General features: G+C 43.6%; 2 protein-coding genes across 6 annotated transcripts; both read right to left on the reverse strand.

The window, feature by feature from the left end:
* On the reverse strand, positions 1-2,175 carry LOC136492782 (small ribosomal subunit protein eS6-like). 2 transcript variants are annotated; one of them, XM_066488801.1, is made up of 5 exons: positions 2,043-2,175; positions 1,892-1,956; positions 771-828; positions 572-680; positions 41-485 (listed from the first exon to the last, which is right to left on the reverse strand). In XM_066488801.1, the coding sequence occupies exons 1-5, from the start codon at positions 2,046-2,048 to the stop codon at positions 172-174; spliced, it is 552 nt and encodes a 183-aa protein (XP_066344898.1). In that variant the 5' UTR covers positions 2,049-2,175; the 3' UTR covers positions 41-171. The 2 variants fall into 2 exon arrangements, with proteins under 2 accessions (XP_066344897.1, XP_066344898.1); XM_066488800.1 differs by having other exon boundaries at positions 1-485; positions 572-828.
* Positions 2,176-2,362: 187 nt separating this feature from the next.
* On the reverse strand, positions 2,363-6,436 carry LOC136492781 (pentatricopeptide repeat-containing protein At3g51320-like). 4 transcript variants are annotated; one of them, XM_066488798.1, is made up of 6 exons: positions 5,292-6,436; positions 3,930-5,188; positions 3,126-3,832; positions 2,800-2,980; positions 2,645-2,703; positions 2,363-2,528 (listed from the first exon to the last, which is right to left on the reverse strand). In XM_066488798.1, the coding sequence occupies exons 1-2, from the start codon at positions 6,364-6,366 to the stop codon at positions 4,599-4,601; spliced, it is 1,665 nt and encodes a 554-aa protein (XP_066344895.1). In that variant the 5' UTR covers positions 6,367-6,436; the 3' UTR covers positions 2,363-2,528; positions 2,645-2,703; positions 2,800-2,980; positions 3,126-3,832; positions 3,930-4,598. The 4 variants fall into 4 exon arrangements, with proteins under 4 accessions (XP_066344895.1, XP_066344894.1, XP_066344893.1 ...); XM_066488797.1 differs by having other exon boundaries at positions 2,363-2,980; positions 3,126-3,308; positions 3,404-3,832; XM_066488796.1 differs by having other exon boundaries at positions 2,363-2,703.
* Positions 6,437-14,408: the final 7,972 nt, after the last annotated feature.

Consider the following 14,408-nt stretch of genomic DNA (forward strand, 5'->3'; position numbering starts at 1 on the left):
TTTTGGTTTTCATTTGTTTTTTAAGAAACAACCATCCACTACCATCATAACTTTTATGCCATCGCAGGGATTGTCCAAATAATTACTTGTGAGGAAGTGACCACAGGTGTGCCCATGTTAGTTGCAAGCCTGTACATATGTTCTTCAACATCAAAAGTAGTAGCACTGCAATCAAGTACAAACTAGAAAACAAAGCGCGGCGTTGCCGCGTTCCTGTGTGGAGCGCCTCCCATTGTGAAGCCATGTTTTTGTGAATCTCAAATGCGGTGGGGCAGAGGTTAGGAAGAGCTTCCTGATCTTGGAGGCCCTCTTGGGACCCCTCATCCTTGGCTTCTCAGTGTCAGTCAAACCAGGCAGATCGTTCTCACCCTTCTTAACAATCACCAAGTTGATAACAGAAAGGTCTTGGCTCACAATACAACCACGGACAGACTTCCTCCTGCGCTCACCATTACGCCTGCCATAACCACGGAAGCAGGGAGTACCTACAGAATTCATATCGAATGTTCAGGTAAGAACCACAGTAAAAGAGGGGTGTGGAGAGTACAATGGAGATAGGAAGTCTATATACCCCTGTGGAGCAGAAGGCGAACACGACCAGAAGTCAGAACTCCTTGCTTCATTGGGAAGCCTTGCTTGTCACATCCACCCATGATCTTGAAGACATAACCCTTGAACTCCTGCAAACAAAGAAACATATGACACCTATATTTAAGTATGAAATCAGCAAAAGGGTCATGGATCAAGAAATAAGTAACCAGAAAATTTACCTCGCCCAGAGCATCACCACTGACCTCCTGGGAGATCCTTCGGTCATAAAAGGCACGCCTGTAATTGATAGAAAGGTTTATCAGAAAACAAAGCAAAACAGAGCAGGAAGGAATAGCATCTGTTTACTTGATATGCTACCTCTGTCCAGAAAAGGATGCAATTCTATCTCTCTCTCTAGTCAAACTTTCTAAAGTGCAAAGAAATTTATAGAAAAGAGTACCAATATTTGTATCACAAAATAGGCATACTACAAAAATATATCTCATCTCAAATCTAACGACATTTATTTGGTATCATAAATATTGATAAACTTGGTCAAATTCAAAATGGTTTAACTCGGTAGTATGCTAGACTTGCATTCTTTTCGGGACAGAGGGAATACATTAAGACAGTTTTTCAGTAAATTCAAAAGGTAGATAGTAAACAAGTTGCACTTTCAAAATAATAAAATATAACAGAATGATCTGTTTCAGTTCAAAAAAACAGAATGATCTGCCACCATTTTGAATCTAGTTAGTATAATTTCAAGAATTAAAACTATTAGGCCCAGTTGCTTACTACCCCTATATGAAATCTCAATTCTCAGCACAATTTAAAAAGAGCAGTCAAAGGATTATTGCCTGCTTCTAAATTCAACAATAGACGCATTTTGACTAAATTTAAGCATCCATAACCGCAAATCAAGATGTTACTGTCCTAATTTTAAACATTAAGAACGAAAGTTCACCAGTAATGATCATTCAAACACCAACAAAATGGGAATGGCGCATTTCTAAACATTCAATACCTCAGAAAGTATGCTAAACATGTCCTTGAAGTACTATTGCCTAAAAGCCATTACATTATAACCGGATAATAAGGCTAACATATATGAATACACTATCAGATGCTCCAGTGGGCAACAGCAAGCAACCTAACTAAATGAATCTAAGCAGTAAGACTGCTAACGAGACAAGGGAACAGTTGGGAAAACTACATAGAACAAAAGTACTAGCACTCAAATACTCAATCGCCTCACCAACAGCTACAACAGGGCTCGAAGCAAAAGCGCAAAACATACTGCCACGGATCTAAGAGAAACAAAAAAATACAGAGCAAATGGAGGACGTGAAACACTCACAGCTTCTGGTCGTCATCGATTTCCAGCTTCTTCTGGCACCCGGTGGTCGGGTTCGCGATGTTGAACTGGAATCAACACAGAGCGCACAGATCAGACGCTACATTCCCACAAACACCACCTAGCGCAGGTACCGTGAGGAGGAGTAGCTTACCTTCATGGTGGCGTTGCGGCGCGAGCTCGCGGGAGGCGAGGAGCTCGGGCGCTGGGGGGTGGCGGCGGCAGCGGCGGCGGCGCGAGGGCTAGGGTTTTGGACGAGAGGGCAGAGGGAGACGAGTAGAGGTTGGGCTGCGCCGGCGTGACCGGCGTGGAGCGGGGGTCGCGTGCTGGGACGCCGCAGCCAGGAGGACAGGGTGGGGCAGTGGAGGAGGAGGTGGTGGCGCGCTGGTGAGAGGGCGGGGCGTGCAGAGGCGGCGGCGGCGTGGCGAGGAGGCCGCGCATTTAAAAGGCCTGGATTGAGGGTTGATTTCGGTAAAGTTCGAGGGCTTTTTTTAAAAAACCCCTGAGAGGAGGTCTGGACTGCGGGTTGATTCGACTAAAGTTCGAGGTTTTTTTTGCAAAAAGACCGCGGCTCGCCCGATCTGGGCTGTCCGCGCCCCCGATCGAACGGCCGCGAAAAGCCCGTGACGTGGCACGCTGGCTGGCCGCGGTTTGGGCGCAGGATTCATATGTAAAGATTTTAGGACCCACAGCAGTTGATAAGCAAAGAGAAAGAAAAATGGAAAAGTCAAAAGAGCATTGTGATAGAATACATACTTGATGCACTCGATGAGGATACCAAACTTAGGAGTTAGGATGATGGAAAAACAATGAGTCTGACAAAAACAAGACAGTGACTTTCAAATATTTAAGAGCATATATAATGAAAATAAAAAGAGCAAAATAATGGAGGCCTGCCAGTAAATACTGACCATCACAAGCCTCCTTTGCTCTCCTAATGACAGAACATGTTCCCAGTTTGCTGTAGAATCCCACCATTCTCTTTCTAGAAGATACACCAGCCCAACATTCTCTGGAATTTTCTTCAGGCGATCATCCAGCAGGACAGAAGCACTAGACTTGTTACCTATGATGACTATAGTACCATAGTTCCTGTTACCAGGACAAGCAACAAAAATAATTTTTACTTCCTTTCAACCGGTATGCTCCTAACTAATCATGCAAGTTTCAAACTTCGAACATCAAGGTTTTTACTAATATACAATAGATAGCTATTTCAAAAATTAAGTATGCCTACCAGCTGATTTGCTTCCTCCCTTGAGAGAGGGTATGGTCTGATCCTGCTGAGTACCAACTACAAAGGCAGGTAAGTGGAGCTGAGGAAACGAAACATCCCTTCTGAGGGCTTGGTAACTTTCCCAGAGAAGGTGGATCACAGATATCCAAGCAACAGGATAACTCTTTCCACTTACATTAGGACCTTGAGTAATAAAAGATAAAATGAACCATGCTAATATAAGTTCACTGCTGAGCAGAAGACTGAAAAAAAAGGTTGCCAGCAGGAAGACTGCATACCAGTCAGAAGAAGCCTTTTTCCCTTGTACCACATTGCATTGCATGAGAGTTCGGTAGCCAAAAACCAATAACTTCTGCAATTGTGTTACGATGTCCAATTCATGAAATGAAATAATTTTTTCTGACAATGACTGATGGCATTGGAAGGCAACACAGTATCTGGAGCGACATTATTTTAAAAGCAAGTTCAGATTCTTTTTATAAAAAAATGTAACTAAAGGCCATCATCAGCTGAGTGAGAACATTATGAACACAAGTTTTCAACTGAAGCCAGTTATCAGTGTTTTCAATTCTCAGGGTATGAACTCAAATATCTCATTAATTCAACCAGAGAGTTAAAGGAACTTATGTAACTCAAGAATGCTGTCGAGAGCTATGAAATCTGTGACACCAGTGAAGCCAACAACTGCAGAGCAAGTGCCAGCTCTCCTGATGCACGAACCAAAGGAAAAACACATTTCAGGATGCTTATAGATGAAAAATAATCTTTTTGGGAAGAATGAGAAGAGTTCTGAAGATTAGTAACCTTGAGTTGAGGTCAAACTTGTGTCTCCCTTGTGCTCCAAAGCATATAACACACTCACACAGTCACATCCCACGTCACATTGTGAGGAAGAAGATAAAAGGATAGGTCACCAAAGAAGGTCAAATAGCAGTTCTATCATTCCAGTAACAAAGCCAGCGAGGTCAGTGGTCAACTTGTACTTTTACCTGACAGGCTGAATACCTGAAAACATATACCAGGGTAACTTGGCTACTGTCAAAACCGACAGTATTACCTCCGCGCAAATATGCAATCTTATTCTCAAAGCCAGACAAGGCAAGGCACGGACGCACATTTATGAAAAGCACTGAAATATCATTTGACCAAAACTTTTACAGAAAATACTTGTGTTCTTGTTGGAGAATGTCCACTGTTAATATTAGAGGGCAACAACAGAAAGGTTATCTTTGCTTCCCAAGGCTTGTTACTTCTTCGTTCTTCCTGTCCATCTCAACCCTACCACAATTGTCACTTTTTGCAACTACCGACTATTGATACCAAGCTTTTCTGTCACTACATAACCAATGAGTGGTTCTGCACAAATGACACATCTGAAGATGCACTACTTCAGACCCACCCTATCTTAACCTCCTGAAGCTGCCCGTTCGAAACCTGTGCGGCTCCAAAACAATTCCCAGGTGTGTATTTGAGTTATTTCATTCCAAAATCACTTTGCTCCTTTTCTTTACAATCAAGCTTCAGCTTTGACGCCAAGTCGTCCATGATGGCATATATCTCCTGATTCTCAGGATGCCTCTCCCTAATTTTGAATTCATCAACGATCTCATTTAAGTTCACCAGACGATGTCCAGGCCTGAACCTCTCATCTCTCTCTTTCATGATAGCCTTCACCCTGTGAACTTCTTCCCATCTCCCTACAGCAGCGTACACATTGCAAAGCAGTGCATAGTGAGCATTGTTGCTTGGTTCAAGCTCAATCAACCTGAGAGTTATCCGCTCCCCAAGTCTCCAATCCCCCCGGAACCGACACAGCCCAAGCAAACCACCCAATGCCCGTGCCTTCAGATCCTCTGGTATACTCTTTAAGAGGCCCTCGGCTTCTTCCAGAAGCCCAACACTCCCATACAGATTGGCCATGCACCAGTAGTGTGCAAATGTCGGCTTGAGGTTGTACACGGTGCTCATCTGCCCAAAATATGCCCTTCCGTCCTCCAAGAGGCCTAAACGGGCACAGGCGCAGAGAACACCAATGAAAGTGACTCCATCTGGCTGCACATTCCCTGAAAAGGCAGCACAGGAGTTAGATACATATATAAAGTTCAAAAATGCAAATGTAGCAATATGTTGCTTTCTGAAGAACTAATATTGGAAATCTGAACCCACCTGGTGTGATCATATGCTGGAACAGTTTGATCCCGTCACCAGGTTCACCATACACACAGTGCCCTATGATCATCGCGTTCCAGCATACCAGGTTCCTCATTCTGAGCCGGTCAAACAACTTCCTTGCAACCCCAGCCCTCCGACACTTGCCATACATATCAATCAATGCAGTCCAAACCAACAGGTTATCATCCTCAAAACGGCGCAGGAACACACAGTGCACCTCCCTCCCAGCCCCTAGCCTCCCCAGCCTAGCACACGCCGTGGCTGCCCCGACTATGGTTGTCGCCGTCCCCCTCACTCCTACCCCTGCCATCCACCGGACCACCTCCAGTGCCTGCTCAGGCCGCTTCGCCTTGACGTACCCATTAATCATGACATTCCATGACACCCAATTTCTCAGGTGCATTCCCTCAAACAGCTGGCGTGCGGCATCAATGCCACCGGGTGTGCCTGCTAAGGCCGTCATCAGGGTGTTGCAGGACACGATGTCCCTTAATGGCATTTCGTCGAACATGTAGCGGGCGAACGAGAGGCCGCCGGCAGTGGCATAAAAGTGGAGGAGGGCGTTGGCGGCGTGGGGCGGCGGCGAGAAGAGGAGGCCGCGGAGGAGGAGCTGCCCGTGGAGGGCGAGCGCGGAACGGAGGTGGAGCCGCGGGGAGGCGGCGGAGGCGGCAGCGGAGAGGAGAGGAGGGAAGGAGAAGTGGTCGGGGAAGAGCGGTTGGTGGGAGCGGAGGAGGGCCGCGAAGAGGGAGAGGAGGGCGGAGAAGGGGATGAGAGGGCCTACGGCGCGGAGTGCGGCGTCGAGGGAGAATACCGGCAGGGGAGGAGGTAGGTGGTGGAGGAGGAGGCGGAGGATGTGAGCCGGCGGCGAGGCGGCGGAGCAGGCGGAGGCGGTGAGGAGGAGGCCGGCGGGGACGGCGTGGCCGAGGAGGAGGCCGCGGCGGAGGAGGAAGGCGTGTGCGCAGAGAACGGAGGAGTGAGTGCGGAGGCCGTAGCGGAGGAAGCCGTGGAGGTCGTCGCCGATGGTGCCGCCGCCGCCGGCTGAATGGGGGGAGGTGGAGGTGGCCGCCATCAGTGGAGAACACGGGGCGGCGCCGCCATGGGGTTTAGGCGTCTCAGGATTTTGTCTCGCTGACTAGTGGGCCCATGATGCTGGCTGGGTTCTCACCTCTGGATCTGCCACCGTTGGGATCTCTGACTTTAGAAAATCCCAAGATCTTTACACAACTTCAAAAATCCAAAAACTCGGACACAAATTGTATTACTACACCACTCTTGGTTTTAAAATGTCATAATTCCATCATCCTTGACCTTGTACCACAAAAATACCCCTTTGCTTCCTAGAACTCCTAAGACAAATAAACTAAACAATAGCGTTATTCATCATCTTAAATACTCATCATGCTTATAAGTATGAATTCCATTCTTAGATATCCATCATCTCAGAATTTGCATTTTCTAAAAGTTCTCTTTTAACATGTACATCCAATCTTTTCTCGGTTGTTACCAAGCCCAAATGTCAGCAAGTTAGAAAAAAATGTGATAATTATTAAAGAGAAAATTTATTATATTGCTGACTTTGTTATGTTCTTTATAGAACGTAAAAAAAACACTTTATACCTTTTTGCAAAAAAAAAGTAAAAATAAAAACCACTTAGTATGATGCGAAGTTCTTGTATACTCAAATATTACGTGTGACTTAGCTAGGGAATTACACGTGCAAATACTAGCATTTGTGTAATTGGTTGCATGAAAGAACATATATATATAATACATCTTAAATATGTCACATACTCCTTATGTCTTAAAATAGCTGAGACTTTAGCCATGGATCTAGACAAATATTATGATAACAATTTTGAGACAGATGGATCGAGTACATGTCACTCATGATATACTCGGCCATTTGGAGGTTCTTAGTGCCGGCTTGCATTGAGAATATTTATTGCTCAGGACTATAATTACATTGTTGAGTAATAAAATGCCTCACTTTTTCTCTTAAAAAGAAAAAAAGAGATGTCATTTCTGATCGGAACATGATTTAGCTAAAGGGTCAACACGGGTGCCGGCTGAAACTATTACAAGCTAGGATGTTCCCCGTTTCAATTTATTATTTTAACATAACGCAGTTTTCTAATTATATTTTAATTATTCATTTTTATATAGTATTATTTGTTAATGTAGATTTATAGTATTGAAAAGCTAATAGTATTAAGTTTGTTTACAATAGTTAAAAGCTGTGACGGAATTATTAATTATAAAGATTATAAAGTTTGATTATTGAGGTATGCATCAGAGCTAATCGAGATGGAGCTTCTCCCTATTTGCTGGGAAACCTCGGCAGCAGTCGGGTCAAGGCAACACCGCAAGACAGACCTGAAAACCAGCATTTTCACTGTCCTGCGTCAAAAGCAGTGCAGTCAGTGAATTCACCAACTGACACTGGTACTGTTCCTTCAATCCATACCACACGATTTTCAAGATTTTGTGTGTCAGACAGAGGGGCTGTTTGGTTCCTTCCCCTACTCCTAAAATTACTGTCACATCGAATGTTTAGACACATGCATGGAGTATTAAATATAGATTAATTACGAAATTAATTACATAACTTACGACTAATTTACGAGACGAATCTTTTAAGCCTAATTAGTCCATAATTTGACAACATGGTGCTACAGTAAACATGTGCTAATGATAGATTAATTAGGCTTAAAAAATTCGTCTCGGAAATTAACCTCCATCTATATAATTAGTTTTGTAATTAATTTATATTTAATACTCCTTATTAGCCTCTAAATATTTGATGTGACATAAATTTTAGAAGCGCCTAAAGAACCAAACACCCCAAGAGTCCAAGCGATCAGACGTGAGATTTCACATCAGCCCAGGAATAGGGATCTAACAGCCTGTTCGATTGGCGTCGTGGTTTGGTGCGAGAAAAAATACTATTTTGACTAAAAATTTACTATCATTTATGATCAAAGGAACAGGCAAGGCCCTGTTTGTTTCCATCTCGCTCCATCAGAATCTGAGGCTCCGTTTGTTTTCACGGGAATATGGACTAAATTTTAGTTCTTTTAAGTCCTTTTAAACTAAACAGAAGGAGCGACTAAAAATAAGAGACTAAATTTTAAACAGAAGGAGCGACTAAAAATAGGAGACTAAATTTTAGTCCTCTTAACTTTGCGAGGTGTGCTCGGCCGCTCGCTCTGCTGTGCTGTGAGTGCTAAGTGCTAACAAAGCATCTCGCTCTTTTCACTGGAGGCCGATGGTGTGCAGTTCTTGGGCAAGTACACCCAAACTGGACAGGAAATTTTCCATCACATGGGAAACGTGTGGAACGCATGGGTCCTTGATCCGGAACGTCGTTTTGGACCTAGATACTTAATGTTATTTGATTTAAGGGTCTGTCTCCTCTAAAAATGGCTTTGGCTCCTGTGAAGGAAGAGCTGAAGTCGTTCTGAAAAACGTTTGGCAAAACGGCTTCTTTGCACTAGACGACGTGAACCCACAGCAAGGAGCCACGCGAAGCTCGTTTTTTAGGCTTCTCCTGTGCAGGTAAAAAATGGCTCCGGCTCTTGACTGGCTTCCCATGCGGAGCCCTTTCCAAAACAGACGTTTGGTACAGCTCCTGCAGGAGCCGAAGCTGAAGCCCCTGCAGGAGCCCTGCCAAAGAGGCTCCGAAAACCTCACCTTCCTCGACCCTATTCCTATGCCCTATTCATCGTCTTCCGTCAACCTAGGAACTTTATTACTATTACTATACGCTGGCATTTTATCTCTCTCTCCTGCTCAAGTGCAGCCTAATTTATCTTTTTTTTACGAGAATAGCACGAGCTCCGCTTTTTAATTAAGAGAAAAAAGAGAGTTCTACCTTAAACAAGAATGACATGAGTTATGATTGTCATGCAACTCACAATATTTCTTTTATTCTATGCACTAATTAAAAAATTATGAGTTACTATGAGACAACTAAAAACACAATTTCCTCTTTCTTTTCTTTTCTGTTGTCGTTTAGGTTCCTAACCATTTCTCTGTGGTTCTATAACCGGCACTATAGGTTATCCGTAGCTGCGTTGTGTAAACCATTCTTTCAGCTCTTCTTAATGAAAAATGCGTGAAGTCGTGTTCTCTAAAAAAACTAAAAAGACAACTGTTTTTCTCTCGGGCACATGGATGGCGGTCTAGTCTTAGGATTGATAGTCATTAGAATATCGAGCAGTTTCTTTATTTGTTTGGTTTAGGCTGTGTGCTTTTTGGAGAGGTTGGAAGTGGGTTCACAATTATTGTATCAAATGGATGCAATGATTGTGGATTAATAAAATCCTTCCTTTTCGAAAAAATTAAAATAACAACTTATTATATAAGTTACCTATTAAGTTGACTCATGATTACGTGGAACTAAATGGTGATGTTAAGATCCTAGCGGATGGCTACAAGGCACGAAAAGCATTGTGATAAATCAAAGGATACTATAAGGGCAGTGTTTTCCTAAACGTTAAACGGTAAACAGTCGATCACCTACCGTTTAGCCATTATTCAGGCAAAACGTCCCATTAAACGGGCTAAACGACCAATTAAACGGGGTAAACGGGTGATTAAACGGAAACGGCGCACCACCGTGTAGCGTTTACACGGTGTTTAAACGGGCTAAACGCCCGTTTAGACGAACAGTGTATAAGGGGAAAAAACTATAGATCCGTAATAGAAATGAAGTAAGATCATCTTGAATTTAAATCTATAAGAGAGCAAAGGAATTAGATAAAGACTTAAAAAGTGTTTTTTTTATCACCAATAGAGTTCACCAAGAGGAGATCGAAGGCTACTCAATTTGGCCATAGCATTCACGAGATAGTAATAGGAAAAAAAGAGGAGGAGATATAACAAAGATAACAATAGGTCTAAGTCTAGAGTTGATGAGTTCATGCCAATACGTAAAGACGTATCGAGAGAAAACAATTATATGAAATCAATAAACAAAACTATTTGTAAAAATAACATTCAACAAAAAATCCAAATACTATAATAAGCAAACTAGCTACTCACACTATTTTGCGTGGGTCAACTTGCTAGTTTTTAAACACAAAGCATAGGCTGAGAATTTGAATAAACATATATAAAGGACTAGAATCTCAACTTAAATTATTGATAAAAAACCTGTAGGAACTAATAAAAGTTTTTTTTAAGAAAGCCTTAATCTAGACTCATGACATCATAACCTGTGCTAACAAAACGTTGATATAACTTGAGCTAATGTTTCTACTAAAACACGTTGAGGACTACACACGAAAGTTTAGTGCAGAGGTGGAAACACTTTAAATATGGATGAAATCATGAAAACATATAGAGTAACCGGCACATTTACCATAATCAGATAAATATTATAGGTATTGTGCTAGAAAATGAATAGAGATAGAACAGAGAGAGAAATTTTGGTCAATTATAAGTACTAGTATATAAGTTCTAGTACATATAGGTCTCGTAGGATTATAGTCCCTACAAAAGCACAGATTAATGGACTATATTACCTACTGAACAGCGGTCTCGCTTGATTAGAAGATCCGTGTCACACGACTCACTGAAAAATTAGAACCTACAAAGGGAAATAATTGGAAATATGTTGTGTCTGCCTCACAATTCCTGATGGAGAGGGCCAACCATGCAATCCACACCACACATTGAAACTGAACTGAGCGGACCAGAGCCCAGCAAATGAACGAAGCCCAGATGCATCCTATGGCTACAGAACAAACCGATGACCGGTCAGCAACAGCACGTCCATTTGATCCAAGATTCAGAGGCAAGATTTGATGCCGTCTCGTTTTCATTTCCCCAGTTTTCTCTGCCGCAGCTGTCCTGTCCATGCAGCGGATAGCAGACAAGGAATAGTAGTATATATGCATAATGCAGTGGACACATCAGACATGTCTCGTGTTATTGCATCTCATCATTTGCATCTTCATTTTATAAATTATAGTGAAAACGTGATTATTTTGCAAACAGGAGAGAGAACTCCAAATCATTGGTCTCTGGCAATGCAAAAGGGAGCACATGAGCTCAGTGCTTTTGGGATCCTTGGTCCCTTGCCAACCCGTGCAGCCCGGCGACCCAATGGCAACTGTTCCTAGGACCCTGATTGCCTCTTGGCAACCTGCATTTCTGCATGCTCCACACCAGTGGATCTGTTAGAAAGAATAGGCCTACGGACAACTACAACTGCACACCTTTTCTCTTCTATCTAGACAACTACAACTGCACACCTTTTCTCTTCTATAAAGCTCTCTTTGAAACAATTTTTTAGGGTAAAGTGGCAGGTGCTCTTCCTAGCCATTTAATTTAAGCAGGGGAAAAAGTACAGAGTTGTTGTTCCAGCAGCTGCAACCAAACTAATAACAAAAGAAACATTTCAAAACTGAATCTCCCTCCCTCCCTAGTCCCTCGTTTCAAACTGAGAAGTTGAATTGGAGCGTCGAAAAGGATGAGACTGTTTTTGAGGTAAACGAGCCTGTGTGATCTGACAAATTGCCAGGCAGGAATCCATTCAAACCTGTCTCCCAAATTCACTCGGCGTAAATCCAAAAATCAGTAAGGAACGTGAAAGCATATGCCTATACTATCCTGCAGTCTGAAGGATCCAGCGTGTCGTCGATCACGCGATGCAAAGCTGCTGCGCATAGCATCAGACCATCTGATCTCTGCGACGTGCTGTGGATCCTTCAGGCGTCCGAGATGTGTGTGTGTGTGTGTGTGTTTCTTTGCATGATCTAACTGTCATTGATACTGTTGCAAACAGTGTAGCATACAGGCTTTCGGCTACAGTCTCTGGGCTTGTCCTCTGCGGCGTCCTACTGCAGCACACAGCTAAGCAATGCAACGGCGGCATCAGTCTTGCCGCCGGCCAGATAGTGGTAGTGCTATGCATGGCTCATGTCCGGCACGGCAGTAACCTAATTACCCATCAATCCGGTAAATCGGTGTAAATCCAAGACAAATGAACCGTGCTGTGGACGTGCTGTGCTGTGTGGTTCGAGATAGTGATAACAGGCTGGTTGGTTACTGAAGATAGCCGGTCATGAGGCCACGGCCATGCGCAAGGCATGGAGGTAGTATGTTATTGGTCGATCCGTCGCATTCAGGACAACGCCGTGGCCTCCTCCTCTTGTCTCTAACTTCATGTAGTGCAGTGCAAGTCTGTGCAGGCGTCAATTATTTCAGCTCAACTCTTCTGTATAAAATCAAGATCCTGGAGAAGATTTTGCTGCCTTTCTACGGCATCGGCATGGCATGAGTAAGGACAGACTCACTGTCTCCCTGAATGGAGCGATCCCTGATGGGCATACGTACATGAGCTGATTCTGCTGCAACGGCTGTAGAATGTTTGGAAAGACTTTGGTATCAAACAAACGTGATCCTTGCAGTTCGATCAAATTCGCTCTAACATTCCAGCTACCTACTGATATAATGTGTCACAAGTTTCATGGATGAGATGGAGTGGGAGCCTGAGCCTGTTTGCACTTGCACTGCACACATCTGAATATCTGATATGGTATGGAGTGTAGTATGGAGACACGGACTATGAATGAGGATAGGCAACCACAACCACTGAAGAAAGAATGGAAAAGAGGGAGCTTTAGAGATTTCCTCAAGAGAGAGAGAGAGAGGGAGAGGGAGCTTTAGAGAGATGTGCCATAAATTGGGTCCTCATGGTTAGCAGGACTTGTGTAAATGCTCCGAGATTTCCGTCGCCACTTGTCTGTTTTTTAACTGCACGTTCAGGAAACTTGCCTAGTACTGTCAGTACAGATATGATAGAGCAGTGCTCCTAGAAGAAATGGCAAGCTGGCAGTGCACAAGGGATTTTCTTCAACAAGTGGTCGCCACCATAGTAGCAAAGGAAGAACTGAAACATCAAGATGGCATTTATTTCCCATCTCATACATATCTTTGCTTCGAGGTCTTGCCATTGCTTCTTCCTGTTATTGTTATTGAAAACTAAGGGACCTCAGACTCAGAGGAAGATAGCAATACTTGGTGTAGTTCAGGTTTAGCAGCTACCATAGGTTACATTTTTCTTCTTTGTGCTCCTCATCAGAATATCAGATTGTTGTTAAAAAACTGGCTGGAGATATTAGAAATTCAGGTAGATAGATCCATCTGTGAGGCTGGTCTAGCTAGTCTCTGAAGGACACAAGTGAGGGTCCTACTATCAAATTGCTTTTGGCAAGAGATGCTAAACTGAAGTGATGTCTGGGGTCAGTCAAAATACTTACCATCTGTAAAAGAACACTTTTTTTGCCAGTGCTGGCAGGGGGAAGAGAAGAAATGCATCTTGACCTGGTTAGGCCAGCTACAGAGGCTAGCTAGGCAGCTTGTTGAGACATGACAGATGGGCTATGTTCGTGGATAAGGCCAGGTCGCACTCAAACACACACACCCCGCTCTGCAAGCTCGCCATCCATATAATTCTAACCAAACAGAGAGAGAGAGAGAGAGAGAGAGGTACACACACACACACACGAAAAAGTACTGTTCTTAAAATAACCAACAACACCCTTACATGTCCCTCACTCTATGAGCAAGCATCCGTCTTTCTCAGACAGCCGCAACCACCCTACTGTCCGTGCACAATCATGGAGCTGAGGAGCCTGCATCCATTTGTTTGCAGTTGCAGCCAACTTGGTGCACCGTCGTGAGGGTTTCTGGAACCAAGCATTTCTCAACGACGCCGACGCACGAGCAGACTAAGAAAAAAATGGGGGGGAGAACAATAATGTGTGTGAATCCTCAGGCTGGCAACGCAATGCAGCGTGTCCTGCAGGAAACAACATCGCTCTTTCTCCCTGTACTGTTGGTACAAAGCAACTGAACTGACTACAGCACTGCACTTTTGTATTATTATGGCGCAGGCAGGCAGAGGCAGTTGGTCTCTGAATTGCTAATGCTAGTATAGCACATCTGATCCTCAGGACTGATTCAGGAGACCTGGAGATATATAAAGGAAATCATATATATACACACATACTATTCCGTGTGGATTATTTGATTGGTCGGTTGTTTTTTAGACACAGAATGCGCGCGCGACAAAGTTGACCAAGATCTTCAGCTAATAATCAT

The sequence above is a fragment of the Miscanthus floridulus genome, chromosome 11 (assembly GCF_019320115.1).
Source record: "Miscanthus floridulus cultivar M001 chromosome 11, ASM1932011v1, whole genome shotgun sequence".
Lineage (NCBI taxonomy): Eukaryota > Viridiplantae > Streptophyta > Magnoliopsida > Poales > Poaceae > Miscanthus > Miscanthus floridulus.

Coding starts and splice junctions, on each gene's coding strand:
- LOC136492782 (XM_066488800.1), bottom strand. Junction 829..1,891: donor ATCGATGACGACCAGAAGCT/GTGAGTGTTTCA, acceptor TATCAATTACAG/GCGTGCCTTTTATGACCGAA. Junction 486..571: donor TCGCCTTCTGCTCCACAGGG/GTATATAGACTT, acceptor TGAATTCTGTAG/GTACTCCCTGCTTCCGTGGT.
- LOC136492781 (XM_066488797.1), bottom strand. CDS start 6,366: ATGGCGGCCACCTCCACCTCCCCCCATTCAGCCGGCGGCGGCGGCACC. Junction 5,189..5,291: donor CCAGCATATGATCACACCAG/GTGGGTTCAGAT, acceptor CTGCCTTTTCAG/GGAATGTGCAGCCAGATGGA.